A 15,827-nucleotide genomic window follows, 5' to 3' on the forward strand; every position below is an offset into this window, starting at 1 on the left:
AAATAAACAAGTAAATTTTAAAAAACTTAAAAAAGATACAAGTTACCATAAAATTGTAGGCCAGATTATTTTTAGTAAAAAAAAAAAACCCCATGGATTATAATCTTCCCCCAGTGATTTTGGGGATCTAAGAGCCTTGTGCTGGCTGGGTGAGTGTTCTACTATTGAGCTACACCTCCCGCAAATCAAGATATTAACATGACATAGCACACTTCTTTATATTCAAGGCACTGAATATTTAATTCAGACTTACTATTTTTTTCTTGGATATATTCCTAGCCTAAGAAGCTTAGGCATTGGTTCATTATAATGATTTCATTAGTTCCTATTTTTGTTTAACATTTTTAGAGCTTCAAATAGTTTCCAGGGCCTGTATGTGCCCTTTAAAAGTCTTTAAGTTCCTGCTATCTTGTGTCAAGATTGAATACATTCTGTGGCCCTTTCTTTGTCTTGGATGGCAATTACAAACTGTCATATAATTCATAGACTTTTGGCTGTTTTAGGTAACAGGATTGCCAATTTCTGACCATAAGTTGAAAATTTCAGTAATTATGAGTACTGACAGAGTTTTACTTATGAAAGAGTCTATAAGAAATAGTGTATTCGAGTTTTCTCCATGTCTTAGCTCTACAAATGTTCATATTATAACAGTAGAAATCCTTTCCCTCAAATATTAATTTAAAATGCTCAGCATCCTTTTGAGGTCTGGATTCTCATCCACCTCTCAGTTTCTAAGTTCCACAGACACACGGTCCTCTGTGTACCTCAGTGTTTGGGTCTGAGGGTGTAGACTCAGAAAAAGGTTCCAGATTGGGAGTGACAGGATGCAAGCGGCTTTGAACCGTGGGGCTGAGGGTAAGAGACCGTATATATACGAAGCTGTATTTTGGTGAAACTTGGTCCGAGGAAAACGTACACGTTTACAAATTCTGCTTGTCAGGCGGGTGATGAGTGTGCTGAGCTGGGCTGAGGCTGGATGTGCTTTGCGTGTGACTAACCACGTGGGGCGCCGAATCACATTCCCGCCGGGGCCAGGGGGGAAGGCGGCACCTCCAGGCCTCGGCTTCAACCCAAACCGGAATAACCTGTTGCGGGTCCTCAGGCTCCCGGGAACGCAAATCAGCTTCCCAGCCACCTGGGGCCCGCGTCTCCGCCCGCTAGCTGTGCGCCAAACGCTTGACAGGAGGGCAGTCACGTGACAGCCGGAAAGCGCCGCTTTGCGACCTCGATGACAGGCAAAATGTGCGACAGCCCTGGCGCTGGCCAACCAGGGGCGGAGGCGGCGGCCGGGGAGGAAGCGGAGGAGGCGGAGGCGGCTGTGGCGTTGGCCCGCCTGCTCGTTCTCTCGCTTTCCCCGCCCCCGCCGGGCTTGCCGCGGCTGAAGGGAGCCGGGCGCGCGCTGTCGCAGCCTGTCCTCCTCCCAGCCGGCGACGGAAGGACCAGCCCGGCATCGAGACCAGCCTCCTTGTCCCGGCGGCTGCAGCGAGGGCTCCGCGGGGCGCAGGCGGGCGCAGGGCGGCTGAAGGTGACTGAGTGCATGAGCACCTAGCCTCCCGCGCTGCCCCGCCCGCTGGCCCGCCGGCCCTCCCGCCGGCTCGCCCGCCAGCCCCTCGCCACCCGGCGGCGGCCGCGTCTGCGGCCGCAGGAGGCGCCGTCTCGCTCCCAGGTGCGCGCTTCGTTCCCGGAGCCGCGGAGCTCGGCGGCCGCCATGGCGTCCAACATGGACCGGGAGATGATCCTGGCGGATTTTCAGGTGAAGTGTCTGGCTCTGCTCGCTTCCCCACCTCCAACTTGGCGGCTTCGGGGTGGCAGCGCGGTGGCCTCTTCGCAGCGTTTGTGTGAGCACCGCAGTGGTTGTAGTGTGGGCTTTTCTACCCTACGTGGCTCAGGGTGTGTGTATTGTGAGCCATGGGGAACATGTATTTCATATGCTGGAGTGTGTGTGTGTGTGTGTGTGTGTGTGTGTGTGTGTGTGTGTGTGTGTGTAGAACGTGTTAAGTGAGGTTGAATGAGGATTTTAGGATTGGGGATGTTAGGATTGAGGGTTGCTACGTGTGTGGGCTCTTTCTTAGTTTTACGAGGAACGTGTAGAATATGGGGTTAATTATGGGGTGTTTGGGTTGTTCCATGAGGAAACTGTGATGTGTGTGTGTGTGGAGTGTGTTGCTATGGGTGTGGTGTATTGTATGAAGGGGAGAATGAAAAGGCAGAGTGATGAGGAGGTGATGAAGCTAGCTGGGCTTTGTGGTCCATTTCAAAGAGGGGTAAACTGTTGAGACTCTGAAGGCCTTATTGGAATCTTCGGAGGGTGGAAAATAAGGAGGCTCCTCTGTGTTATGTTCTGATGTATCTTTGCAGTGAATACACAAACTTAATATCCCGTTCATATTTGCAGATTCTCCTCTCCTCCCCACTTGATTTATTTGGTGTCCTTTTCTCAGGAGTTAATTTAAACTAAAGATTATTTCTTTACTGAACCCTTCTATAGTGACACTGACATGTAAGTATCTTAGGGAGGCGCACTGAAAGTAGCTCCCTGGAAAGATTGGGTGTTATAAACAGTATCCTGTAAATGTTTTCTTTGTCTTTTGATATTTACTGAAGAAAATATTTTAGTGTCATACACACACCATTTGGCATTATGTGTGTGTCAAAGATAGGCAGACTTTTTCTCCAACATTGGCATTACTTCACGGTCTCTGTAGGCATTACTTTTCTATTTAATATTCTGATGACCATTTCCAAGAATTTGCTCTTTTTTCTTCTCTAGTATCTATCTGGTACACTAGGAATATGATTATATGTACATTTTTGACCATACTGCAAACTGCAAATTCAGAAAGGATGATTTTAAAAAGAAAAGTTGGTCATGATATTTTGGTGTTTGTAGGCTTTAGAATAGGGCTGGGCGGTGGTGGCGCACACCTTTAATCCCAGCACTCGGGAGGCAGAGGCAGGCACATCTCTGTGAGTTCGAGGTCAGCCTGGTCTACAGAGCGAGTTCCAGAATACCCTCCATAGCTACACAAAGAACCCCTGTCTTGAAAACAAACAAAAAGATTAGCCTGAGGCCTTTTATCTTTCTTAGACCCTGTCTACCTTTGTAGCCCAGGCTGGCATCTAATTAAATACAGTCTTCCTACCTCAGCTTCTCACAGAACTGGGATTAAAATTGTGATCCACTATGTCCACTTCTAGATGGAGTTTTACCCAGTTTATGTTTTGATGGGAAAGGTTCTGGACAGCAACACATAGTGGAATTTACCCTAGCAGTAATGTGATTATAACTTTGTTTTAATTTTATACATTTTTAAAAGCTCTAATAACTTGTAGCTACTTTCCATCTTATGTCAGTCACCATGCTTATTGTTAATTATTATTTATTTATTTATTTTTGAGGCAGAATTTCAAGATCTATATCCCAATGGAGCCCGGATTGATTCTCCAGTGTTGGGATCACAGGAGTGTATGCCACCACACCTGGCTCACTATTACTCTTATATTAGCTAAAGGATTGGAAGTTTAGGGTCTTTGTTCTCAGAGGCAGAGTAATATTTTTGAGGCATCAAGACTTTTGGTTTGGAAATCAAAATGATTATTTTTATCACATTCTTAAATTTCAATAACATTCTCTCTTCCAGTCTTTCTTTCACCTTTGAAAATGTTTTATTTTTTCAGTAGCTAGGGATTATACCCAGGACCTTGTGCATACCAGACAAGAGCTCTACTACTGGTCTACATTTCTGGCCAAAGAGTTTTCTTACAAGAATGATATTGGAATGATCTTATAGGCCAGGATATACTGTGCACATTGGAAAATATAATTGGAGAAAAATACTAATGGCATTTGGTGTGAACAATTTTCATATAATAAAAAAATTTGTTTAGAAGACTATGTACTTTAAGCACATTAATCCTTTTTGTGTTTGGGAACCTGTGATCTTACTAACTAAATATCACATCTTTTTTTTTTTTTTTTTTTGTGTAGTCTTTTATATTGATCATTGTAGTCAGTCGTCTGTATTGTAGGTCTTTTTAGTATTAATTTAAAAATAAGCAATTATCATAATAAAATCAAGAAATTTATTGTGAGGATTATACCTTAAGAATTGGCATGCAGATATGGGGAATGTAGCTCAGTGGTAGAGCACTGCCTAGCCTAGCATATGTAAGGCCCTAGTTTTTTTTTTTTTTTTTTTTTTAATTAATTTTAAATTAAAAAAAAATTTTTTTTGGTTTTTCGAGACAGGGTTTCTCTGTAGCTTTGGAGCCTGTCCTGGACTATCTCTGTAGACCAGGCTGACCTTGAACTCACAGAGATCTGCCTGCCTCTGCCTCCCAAGTGCTGGGATTAAAGGCATGTGCCACCACCGCCTGGCTTAAAGTAAATTTTATGAATACTTGTATATGCTTGTTTAGTGTTGGTGTTTATAATAGACAAGATATGGAACCAACCTAGATGCCCACGAGTATGTGAAAAGTAAGGAAAATGTGGGGTACACTGTAGTATGAATCTTAAAGGTTCTTATTAATAAAATCAAACCCGAGGCCAGTTATTGGGGTGAATGCTGGAAGATCAGAGAAGCAGAACAAGCCACAGCTACCTCTCCTCGCCAGTTCCTCAGCTGGTCTTGTTTCCTTAGACTGGAAGCCTCTGTGTCCTTAGCCAGAATGGATCTCAGCTGAACTGTGCAGCTCAAAGCCTAAAAGCTTAACCAGCCAAATGCTGCTAGTTTCTGGTCTTCACACCTTATATAATCTTTCTACTTTCTGCCATCACTCCCTGGGATTAAAGGCTGGATTTCTGGGATTAAAGGCATGTGTCACCAAGCCTGGCCGTTCCTAATGTGGCCTTGAACTCAGAGATCCGGAGGTATTTCTGTCTTTGGAATGCTAGGATTAAAGGTGTATGCTACCACTGCCTATCCTCATGTTTAATATTATGGCCATCCTGTTCTCTGACCCCAGAGAGTTTATTTTGAGGAACACAATATTTTGGGGAACACAATACCACCACAGTACACAATGGAGTTTTATTCACCATTAAAAAGAATGAATTTTAAAAAGAGAGTAACATTAATTCACTTGCAGATCATCTGTTGGACAAAGTAAGAAAGACTCAGAAATGCATATATTGCCTGTTTTCTCTAATATGCAGATTCCATAGGCCATAGATCTGTTTATTTATATACACATACATACCGTGAGATGAAAGAGAGACTGTTTATGTGGTGAAAGGGGCCTTGAGTGAGAGGAGGGAAGGAGGGACAAATGTCTGTTGAGGAAGAAAATGTAGGCAAAGTCCAATGCTGTCTATGTGTGAAATTGTCAAAATGAAACCCATTGTTTTTGTATACTAACTGATACATTTTAAAAACTTTCAAAACATTTAAAAATTTCCAGAACTTCAAAAAATTTTATATGATTTAATGAAATTATAATTTCTTAAAGTAAAAAAAAATTATTGAGGTTTTGGAAAAAGCCCTCATTTGAAACTTTTACATGCTTTTGAGTATTTTCTTTTCTAATGTTTATGTTTATTTATTATGATTATATAACATGAAGAAAGCAATTATTTTTAACAAGCCCAGTGAAGAAGCCTTTCTAAAACTCTTCCATTTCCTTTTAGGAAAAAAAAAATCAGATTTTGATCATTGCTGGATAATAGGTTATAATAGTATAATGTCTAAATATGAAAAGCTTTTGGGAAAGGAGTCTTGACCATGTTACTTAAAGAGGAAATGCTTCTTTTGGAATCAGTGAAATGTTGCTAAGTAGTGGGTAGAAGATTATAGTTCACACTTAAAGGGAGAGGATTGGGACACTGTGGATGGTGATCTTATTACAGAACAAATTGTCTTCTAATTCCCACCTCCTCTTGAGTGCTTAGCTAGCTTGGATAAGGCCCTAGGTTTGATCCCCAGTAGTGAAAAACAAATGGAACGGAACTCCCAGTTTTTTCAACTACAAAATTTAATCATGGAAAAATATATAACATAATTTTCCATAGTAACCACTTTCAAGTGTACACTTCCATGGTATTATGTGTTCATAGCGCTGTGCGACCATCACCATTATTCATCTGTCTCCACGGTTCTTTCCATCTTTTAAAATGGAAATTCTGGGTACATTAAATATACCTCATTTCTCCCTCTTTCTGGCTTCTGGCAACCAACATTTTATTTTCTGTCTATATGAATTTGACTGTTGTAGGTAACTTATTTAACAGGACTTTTACAGGATTTTCTCTTTTGTGACTGGTTTATTTCATTTAGTGTATGTGCTCTCAAGGTTCATCTATTATGTGGCATGTGTCAGAATTTTATTCCTTTTAACAGCTAACTAATATTCCATATTTGGAAATGCCATATTTTGCTTACTCATTCATCTTCTGTGATAGTTAGGATGCTCATAACTTATGACTATCATGAAAAATGCTGCTGTGAACAGTGCTATAAAGTCCCTTACTTCACTTTATTTGGGTGTATACCTAAAGCTAAAATTGCTGTGTCACACGATAATCCTAAACTGAAATAGGATTTTTAGTCTTTTTGAGGACGTGTCATCTTGTTTTCCTTAGCAACCATACCACCAAAATGTTTTGAATGGAAGAATACTGGCATCTTGTAGGGTCTCCCTGTGTAGCTGCAGCTAGAGTCAATCTTAAGATTCTCTTGCTTCAGTCTCCATAGTGTTGGGTTTGTAAATGTGGGTCGCAATACCCAGTTCAATTAGTTACTTTTAAAGTTAGCTGTCTAGTCAATTTAGAATTTGGACTATTTAATCAAAAGTGTTCATCCTTTTTGCACAGTATGTTACTGTTAAAGTAGTGGTAGAGTAGTGTTTATGCTGTTCTGGCAGGCTGGAGCCAAAAGAGGGTGTACATAAATAGCTCGGTTAAAAACCAAAAACCAGACCGCAACCCCCCCATTTTTTTTTTTTTTTTATAACAAAGAGATGCATCTAGATGAAAAGTTCAAATCTTATTTTTTTATTACGTTTGGTATAGAGTGTTTGTTTTCAAGACAGGGTCTAATTATGTAGCGCTGGCTGTCCTGGAACTCAGAGATTTGCCTGCTTCTACCTCCTAAGTCCTGGCCTTTTTTTTTTTAAAGACAGGTTCTCACACCTAGCGCAGGCTGGCTTGAAACTCACTATAGCCTATACTGATGTTGAATTCATGCTATTTCTTCTACCTTAGTCTTCCAAGTGCTAACATTACAAGGGTGAGCCACTATGCCCTTTTAGTAATTGTAGAATTCTTTATTATTTTCTATTATATTATATTCTTTTTCTTCTTTCACAAAAATCATTTTATCAAATAAACTTGATCCTGTTTGATCTGTTTACAGATGGGAAAGTAGTTATTTAAACAATTACAGTTGCTTTCAAATCATTCTATTAATATTAGTTACATCTTATGAAGTTAAAGCAAATAACTTCTATTTATATTTTCATTTTATTTTGTTTTATAAGACTGGGTTTCTCTATGTATCTTTGACTGCCTTGGAACCTGCTGTGTTGATCAGGCTGGCCTTGAACTCGCAGAGATCCTGCTTCTGCTTCTGTCTCTAGACATTAAAGGTGTGTGTCCTGATGTGAGACTTCCAGGTCTTTTAGCTTTTGGATTAATGTCATGCTAGAATTTGTTTTTCTATTACAAAAAAATTATAACTCCTCTTTTTTGAAATAAGAGATTAGTCTCATAAGTTAGTTTTATATATTTTTGGAACAAAAGACTGGTCTTATAAGTTGGTTTTCTATTTACATTTTTTGTTAGTGACAGATAAGAATCATTGCTCAAGTGGAAAAAAATAAGGGGCTCTTACTGGTAGTGATGTGTTGCTTCAGACTTTCCCAGAAACCAAATTTCTTCCTGGATAAAGATATTCGTTCTGAACTTAGTTGCTTTGATCATAGATTTAGAGTTTTTTCTTTCTGTCAAATTTAGCATTTATTTTGATGTTCTATTTCTTATAGCATGACTTCTATTGCTTTGTAAGTTTTCTCATTTTGGGATTCACATTTAAGATTTGATTCACTTTCATATTTCAAGCCTAGTCTTCAATGACACTATTCTCTGGTAAGTCACATGCATGTTGTTGCCACTCCTGTACAACACTTGGCCTTTCTAAATGGTATTTTGATCCTGATTTCTTTTTCAATTTGACACAGGTAGCTTCTGCAAAGGAGTATGGTATTCCTTGTGATGATGTAGATTAGGGTTTAGTTAAATATATAGGGAACATAGTTAATGGCCAAGAGGTTACCTTGGGTCGGAGATTGAGTACTGTGGTGCAGGTAGTCTAGTTAACCTTTGTCCTTTGTTTCCTTTCTCTTTGTCCTCTTTTCTTTGGGGACAGATCATACTGTTCTAGAATTTGGATTGTAGATTGTGGAGAAAATAAAGTTTTGGCATAGAGAATAAAATTTAATAGCTTGTAGTTAGGATATGCCTTTGAGGTTCACACCACTTGAATTTATTTCACAGTGCTTCCGCTCATCCATCTTGTGAGCCTTGACAAGTTATTTTATCCATCTGCCTCAGTTTTCCAATATGAAAAATGTAAAGCTATTAGGTGTCTGAAGAAAGTGTTCACATCCTGTTATTTTCATTTTGACCATTTATTACAGTGTGTGTGTGTGTGTGTGTGTGTGTGTGTGTGTGTGTATGTGTGTAACAAAAATTGGGGTTTATTAAGTAAAGAGGGGATTATTAAGTAAAGTACTATACACCTAAGAGTTATATATATTTGGTGTGTGTGTTATGCATACCACAGTGCTCACAGAGGTCATAGAATAACTTGCAGGAGTTGGTTCTCTCCTACCATGTGGGTCCCAGGGATCCAATTTAGACTGTCAGGCTTTGTGATGTCTTTACCCACTAAGCCATCTCACTGGCTCTGAGATTCTTTTTCTGTAGTATAAGTTGGGATTCCTATAACCAAATAGAGGTATCTGAGAAAGAACTCCTTAGGAGGCAGAGCTGGAAATGTTGAGTTGCATCTTTGAGATCTATCTAGGATTTCCTGAGGCATTATTACTTCAGTAATTCTATAGTAAAATGAAGGTCCTACAAGGTTTCTAAACCATCAGAACTGGATGGATTAACAAGAGGCTAGGGTTACTAAAGTGAATCCCAGATGTCAAGTACTGACTTTTTTTTTCCCCCCGAGACAGGGTTTCTCTGTGTAGCTTTGCGCCTTTCCTGGATCTTGTTCTGTAGACCAGGCTGGCCTTGAACTCATAGAGATCCACTTGGCTCTGCCTCCCAAGTGCTGGGATTAAAGGCATGTGCCACTACTGCCTGGCAAGCACTGACATTTTTACACTGGAAGTTTGGCTTTGCTTTGGTTTGATTGTGACTGTGCCCTGGCTTTTTCTGTTAATAAGAAAGTGTCTTGATTATGGTGTTTGAACACAGCAATAGAAACCTAACTAAGACAGACATTTATGCCTGAGGGAATTAATTTTTTCTCCTTTTTTTATTTATTATATTTGTGTTTTAATTTTACACATCAGCCATGGGTTCCCCTGTCCTCCCCCCTCCCGCCCCACCTTCCCCCAGCCCCTCCCCTCCATTCCCATCTCCTCCAGGGCCAAGACTCCCCTGGGGATTCGTTTAAACCTGGTGGATTCAGTCCAGGCAGGTCCAGTCCCCTCCTTCCAGGCTGAGCAAAGTGTCCCTGTGTAAGCCCAAGGTTTCAAATAGCTAGCTCATGCACTAAGGACAGGTCCGGGTCCGGGAATTAATTTTTTATTGTCTGTGGAATCCTCATTGATATTCCCTGATGGAAATGCTAGGCAAGACAATACTGATGTCCCGCTGTATCCATCAGTAGCTAGCTCTAGATCTATATAACCAGACTTAAAGCTGGCTCCTAGAGGGGAGATAGTAAGTGTAGTCCATGAGGAAGTTGTAGTCACAATGAAAAGTATAGTCACAATAAAGGGGTAGTGGTTCCTACCATATTTACCTCTTTAACTCTCCTTTGGTCTGGGCAGAAGATAGATGGATCATGGAGAATGATAGTTGACTAACATAAGCTTGATTAAGTAATATTTCTGATTGCAGCTGCTATACCAGATGTGGTTTCTTTACTTGAATATACTTGGTACATCTCCTGGTACATGGTATACAGTTATTGATCTAGAAAATACTTTTCCTCAATATCTGTCCATAAGAGCCCCAGAAATGATTTGCTTTCAACTAGCAAGGCCAACAGAATCCCTTTACAGTTTTACTTCAAGGGTATAGTTTTACTTTCAAGGGTATCATAACTTAGTCCAAAGGGATCTTGATCATCTGTCTCTTGCACAAAATGTCTTACTGGTTCACTATATTGATGGCATTATGCAGATTGAACAAAGTGAGCAAGAGGTAGCAAACACAAATTTGTATCAGAGAATGGGAAATAAATCCAACCAAGGGCCTCAATTCAAGGTCCTCAGTGAAATTTCTAGGAGTCCGGGGGTGTGGGGCATGCAGAGATATTCCTTCAAAGGTGAAGGATAAGTTATCGCATCTGGCCTTTTCCATAATCAAGAAAGGAGCACAGTGTTTAGTGGGCATATTTGGATTCTGGAGACAGCACGTTCTTCATTTGGATGTGTTTCTGTCTTATGTATCAAGGGACATGGAAAGCAGCTAGCTTTGTGTGGGGCCTGGATCAAGAGAAGGCTTTTCAATAGGTCCAGGGTGCTGTGCAGGCTGCCCTACTGCTTAGACCATATGAACCAGCAGATCTGATGGTATTTGAGGTGTCAGTGGCAGGTAGGGATGTGGTTTGGAGTGTTTGGTAGGTCTCTATAGGTGAATCAAAAAGGAGACCCTTGGGGTATTGGAGCAAGGCCCTACATTGTTTGTAGACAACAGCTCGCCCTTTGAGTGATAGCTCTTGGCCTGCTATTGTGCTTTAGTGACTGAATGTTTGACAGCAGGCCACCAAGTTACTATGCAAACTGAGCTGTCTATCATGAGTTGGGTGTTATCTGATCTACCATGCCATAAAGTAGGATGTGCACAGCAGAAATTCATTATCAAATGGAAGTGGTATTTATGTGATCAGGCCTGAGCAGGTCCTGAGTACACAAACAAGTTACATGAAGAAGTTGCCCAAATACCTATGGTTTCTGCTGTTACAGTGCTTTCTTCCAAACATGGTGTATCCTATGATTGGTTGACCGAGGAAGAGAAGATTAGGACCTGGTTTATTGTTCTGCATGTTCTGCAGGCATCACCAACTACAGCATTAAAACTTCTTTATGGGATAATCCTGAAAGACACTGTTCTATGGGGTAGAAAGAACTTCAGCAGTACACGATTGTACATTTTGCTTGAAAGGAGAAATGATCAGATGTGTGATTGTTTACTGATTGGTGGGTTATATAGCCAATGGTTTGGCTGAATGATCAGGGATTAGAAAGAGCATGATTGGAAAATTGTTGAGAAAGACATTTAGGAAGAAGTATGTGCATAGATTCTGGACAATGGATGTGAAGATATATTGTTATTAGTTTTTGCTCTTTTGGGGGCCCTGCCACCCTGCTCTCAAATCACACACTGAGGCTTATTCTTAATTATGAATGCCTTGCCTTAGTTTCACTTGTTTCTTGCCAGCTTTTCTTAAATTTAAATTAGCCCGTCTATCTTTGGCCTCAGGGTTTTTATCTTTCTTTATTCCTGTATACCTTTTCTTTCCTTCTTAATCCATGTCAGGCTGTGTGGCTGGCCCCTGAAGTCCTCCTCTCCTTGTTCTCTTGTTCCTTCTTCCCTTTCTTTCAGACTTCTCTTTCTACTTCTCTCTGTCTGCCAATCCCGCCTATCCTTTCTCCTTCCTCACTATTAGCCGTTCAGCTCTTTATTAGACCATCAGGTGTTTTACACAGGCACAGTAATACAGCTTCACAGAGTTAAACAAATGCAACATGAACAAAAGTAACACACCTTAAACTAATATTCCCCAACAAAGATACTTGTGTCCCATGTAAATGCTCATCAAAAGGAGACCTTAGCAGGGAAAGAATTGAGTAATCAAGTAGATAGGATGACCCATTCTGTGTACAGTGAGCCTCTTTACCTTGCCTTTCCTGTTATTGCCCAATGATCCCTCATGAACAAAGTGGCCCATCCTGGAATTATTTTCTTATAAAGGTTGCCCATAAGAGAAATGATTTAGTTTAAAAGAAAATCATTGCTACTGCCTTCAGTAAAACCAATTTTTTTCTTTGTATGTTTTGGTAGCTTTACAATATAAGATATTTGAATGTGTCTCATGTAGTAATATATAGTTATACCTCTATAGAGTACAATTGTCAGAGAGTACACTTAGGTAGAGCAGCTGGAGCTACAGTATTTTGATAATTGTTCTCTGAGCAATACAGTTAACCTTTAATGGAGCTGTCTAGACTACTATGTAGGTTAAAAGTAGACTAGATAAAGTCAGATATGAGTCTAGACAATTACTTGGTAGCAGTAGTTGAAGATATTTAGTTGGAATGCATGTAGTCTATGTTAGGGGTCAGCAAACTACAGCCTGAGGGCCAAACTACCACCTGGTTCTGAAGATACAGGCCTGTTGGTACCTACAGTCACTCATTTTTGTTTGTGTCTTTGGCCACTTTTGCCCTTAGTAGAAGGGCAGAGTTGATTATATGGACTACAGAACCTGAAATATTTACTAGATGCCTTACAGGAAATTTTCCTGATCTAGATTAGTGGTGATTTCTGTTCCCCAAGGGGACAGGACATTAAGCAGTGTCTGGAGATGTGCTGTTGTTATTTAAGGTATAGAGGCCCAAGATATTGTTAAATGTCTGTAAAGCATGGGATATTCACCCACAATGAATTATCAGGTCTTAAATGTTGATAGTGCTAAAAACTGATCTAAATCAATGGATCTCAAACTTTATTGTGTAACAGAGTAACTTAGAGGCTTTCCTAAACCATAGGTTATTCAGTGAATCTGGAGTTGGATCTGCAAATTTCATTTGTATCAGAACTTAAGAATCACTTTATCAAGGAAGACTTTTGCTTTTCATTCTTTGATTTTATGATCCATTTGTATGACTTAGAAAAAAGATGTATTTCTGTGGAGACTTGGTGTTGGACTCTTATTTCCGTTGGAAACGATTCTATTTATTCTTCAAGAACTCATGCCCTAAAAAAAAAGAAATCATGCCCTATCTTTTGTATATAACATTCACAACACAACCTATACATCTACTGAGACCTGGTAATTTATTCTGTATTTGCTCATGTTTCTCTCTCTCTCTCTTTTTTTAATGGTTAATGATCAGTTTACATATTTTACCACCTACTGCCAATTCTTTGGGAGATCAACTGCTTAGTTCTTAATCATCTGTTACTACAGAAACTCATAAGAGATATTTAGTGAATATTTATTAGAATAAGACTACTCTGAAAAAATAGTGTAGAACATAAATTTTATGGATTTTTTTTTTGTGTGTGTGTGTGTGTGTGTGTGTGTGTGTGTGTGTGTATGTATGTGTATGCATAGTACATTTGCTCAGGCTTGTATGTATGACAGGAGGTCAGAGGATGCCTGTAGGAAGTTGATTATCCTTCCATTATGACGAGGCAGGGTCTTTCTTGTTTTTTTGCATGCAATGAACTTTAGGCTAGCTGGCCCATGATCTTCTGGCTGATTCTCCTGCCTCCATCTCATATCTTGCCATAGGAGCGCTGTGATCAGGTATGCATACTACCACATCAGGCTTTTTCACATGGGCTCAGGATTGAACTCAGGTCTGAGCCATCTCCTTGGCCCCCCCTCAAACTTTTTAAAGGTAAAAGCATTTTTTTTCCTTTTTTTTTTTTTTGGTATATGTTATATACATGTGAGTGCATACACGTGCATATTTATTGTGAATGATGGGCCGTGTGGAGGCTAGGGGGCAGCGTTCTTGCCACCTTGTTAGAGGCAGACTCACTTGTTTTGCAGCTTCATACACCAGGCTAACTGGCCCTTGAGCTTCTGCCTCTACCTGCCATCGTGTGCTGGGGTTACAGGTATATGCTTCGGTGTCTAGCTGTATGTGGGTTCTGGGGTTCCGATAGCAAGCATTTTAACTACTGAATCATTTCCCCAGCTCTAAAGTAGAAATTTTGATTTTGGGTTTTTTGAGACAGGGTTTCTCTGTGTAGTTTTGGTGCTTGTCCTGGAACTCACTCTGTAGACCAGGCTGGCCTCAAACTCACAGAGATCCGCCTGGCTCTGCCTCCTGAGTGCTGGGATTAAAGGCATGTGCCACAGCTGCTCGGCTAGAAATTTTGATTTTTTAAGTCAGAATTGTTCATCATATTAAATATTAGTCATTGACATTAAAGTGAGGTAAGCAGATAATTTCAAAAGGTAGTCTGGCTGAATTAACAGAATAATTGCACCTGCCTTCCTATTTATTTGTGATTATAGAGGAATTATTGAGCTAGAAAGAATGAGTGTAAATTGTGGTAAAGGAAGAAGAAAGAGTTTTAGTTTTAGGTTACATGTACCCAAATGGCTTTAGAGTTAGATTTCAGTCAGTTTTAACCCTGTCTTTACTATTCTCTGAATTATTTAATAGTTGAATTGTCATTCAGAAGTGTTAGTGAGAGAAAGTTTAAATTTTTTCCTTTTGTTTTTGAGATTATAATTACATTATTTTCTTTCCTTTCTCCAAGCCATTTCATATACCCATCCTTGCTCATTTTCAAATTCATGGCCTCTCTTTTTTTCATTAATTACTGTTTTATGCATATGTATGTTTATACATCTATATTTATAAATAAAACCTGTACAGTCTGTATAATGTTACCAGTACTTATGTTTTCAGGGCTGACTATTTGGTATTGGGTAACCAATTGGTGTGTTCTTTCTTGGAGAAGACTTTCGCCTACTCTCAGCATTCCTTAGGTGCCTGTAGTTTTTGGTGTAGGGTTGAGGTCTCATGGGCTTTCCTCTGTCTACTTTGACATGTCTATTGGTGTTATCCTTGTTTAACATGGTTAGGCAGTCATGTTGATGAGACTTTATGGGTGTAGCTTCTCATATTAGTAATGAGAGACAATCGCATAGCAAACTCTCTGATCCTCTGGCTCTTAAAATATTTCAGCACCCCCCCACCCCCCCAGTGTTCCCTGAGCCTTAGGTATGATAGTGTTTAATAGATGTATCTATTGGGATTGGGCTCAACAACTCTGCATTTTGATTGGTTGTTTTCTGTAATTGACTCCATCTGTTACATAGAGAAGTTTCCTTGGAGGGATGAGGACTATTTACTTATCTATGGGTTCAAAAGGGCAAATGTTTAAATTGTTGCTATGGATTATGCTAGTTTAATAAAGTGGTGGTTGTAGTTTCTCCTTTAAGATCCATGACTTTACTGACACTGATTTGTAATGGGTGATTATGTGATTTATTGCCTTTTAATGAGAATTTGTAAAGTTCTAGGAAGTAGATTCAAAAGCAGCTAGCTGCCTAAACATTCCTTTGGTTGTTGATAACTTTTTAATGGGTGAAAAAAAAGTTTTTGTTTGTTTGTTTTTTAATGTATTTTTTAAAGATTTATTTATTATTATGTATACAGAAGAGGGTGCTAGATCTCATTGCAGATGGTTGTGAGCCACCATGTGGGTGCTGGGAATTGAACTCAGGACCTCTGGAAGAGCAGTTGGTGCTCTTAACCTCTGAGCCATCTCTCTATCCCCAAGTTTTTGTTTTTAAACTGAGGTTTATTCTAGAGTAATAGCTAGTATAAAGTTGTGTTTTGACACCATAGTCCTAGATTTGTGTGTACTTACATTTGAGTGTGAAAGGAAACAGATT

General features: G+C 39.7%; 1 protein-coding gene across 3 annotated transcripts in view; it reads left to right on the forward strand.

The window, feature by feature from the left end:
- The window catches only part of Faf1 (Fas associated factor 1), a 345,021-nt gene that overhangs the window by 9,693 nt on the left and 319,501 nt on the right, over nt 1-15,827 (forward strand). The window contains exon 1 of one of the 3 annotated variants that reach the window (XM_036177178.1): nt 1,256-1,753. The exons of the other annotated variants lie outside the window; for them this stretch is intronic. Within the exon in view, the coding sequence (XP_036033071.1) occupies nt 1,709-1,753 (45 nt within the window). The 5' untranslated portion in view covers nt 1,256-1,708. Of the gene's footprint in view, nt 1-1,255; nt 1,754-15,827 lie in introns of those variants that run through there. 3 annotated transcript variants of the gene reach the window in all.

The sequence above is a fragment of the Onychomys torridus genome, chromosome 2, assembly GCF_903995425.1.
Source record: "Onychomys torridus chromosome 2, mOncTor1.1, whole genome shotgun sequence".
In the NCBI taxonomy this organism is placed as follows: Eukaryota; Metazoa; Chordata; class Mammalia; order Rodentia; family Cricetidae; genus Onychomys; species Onychomys torridus.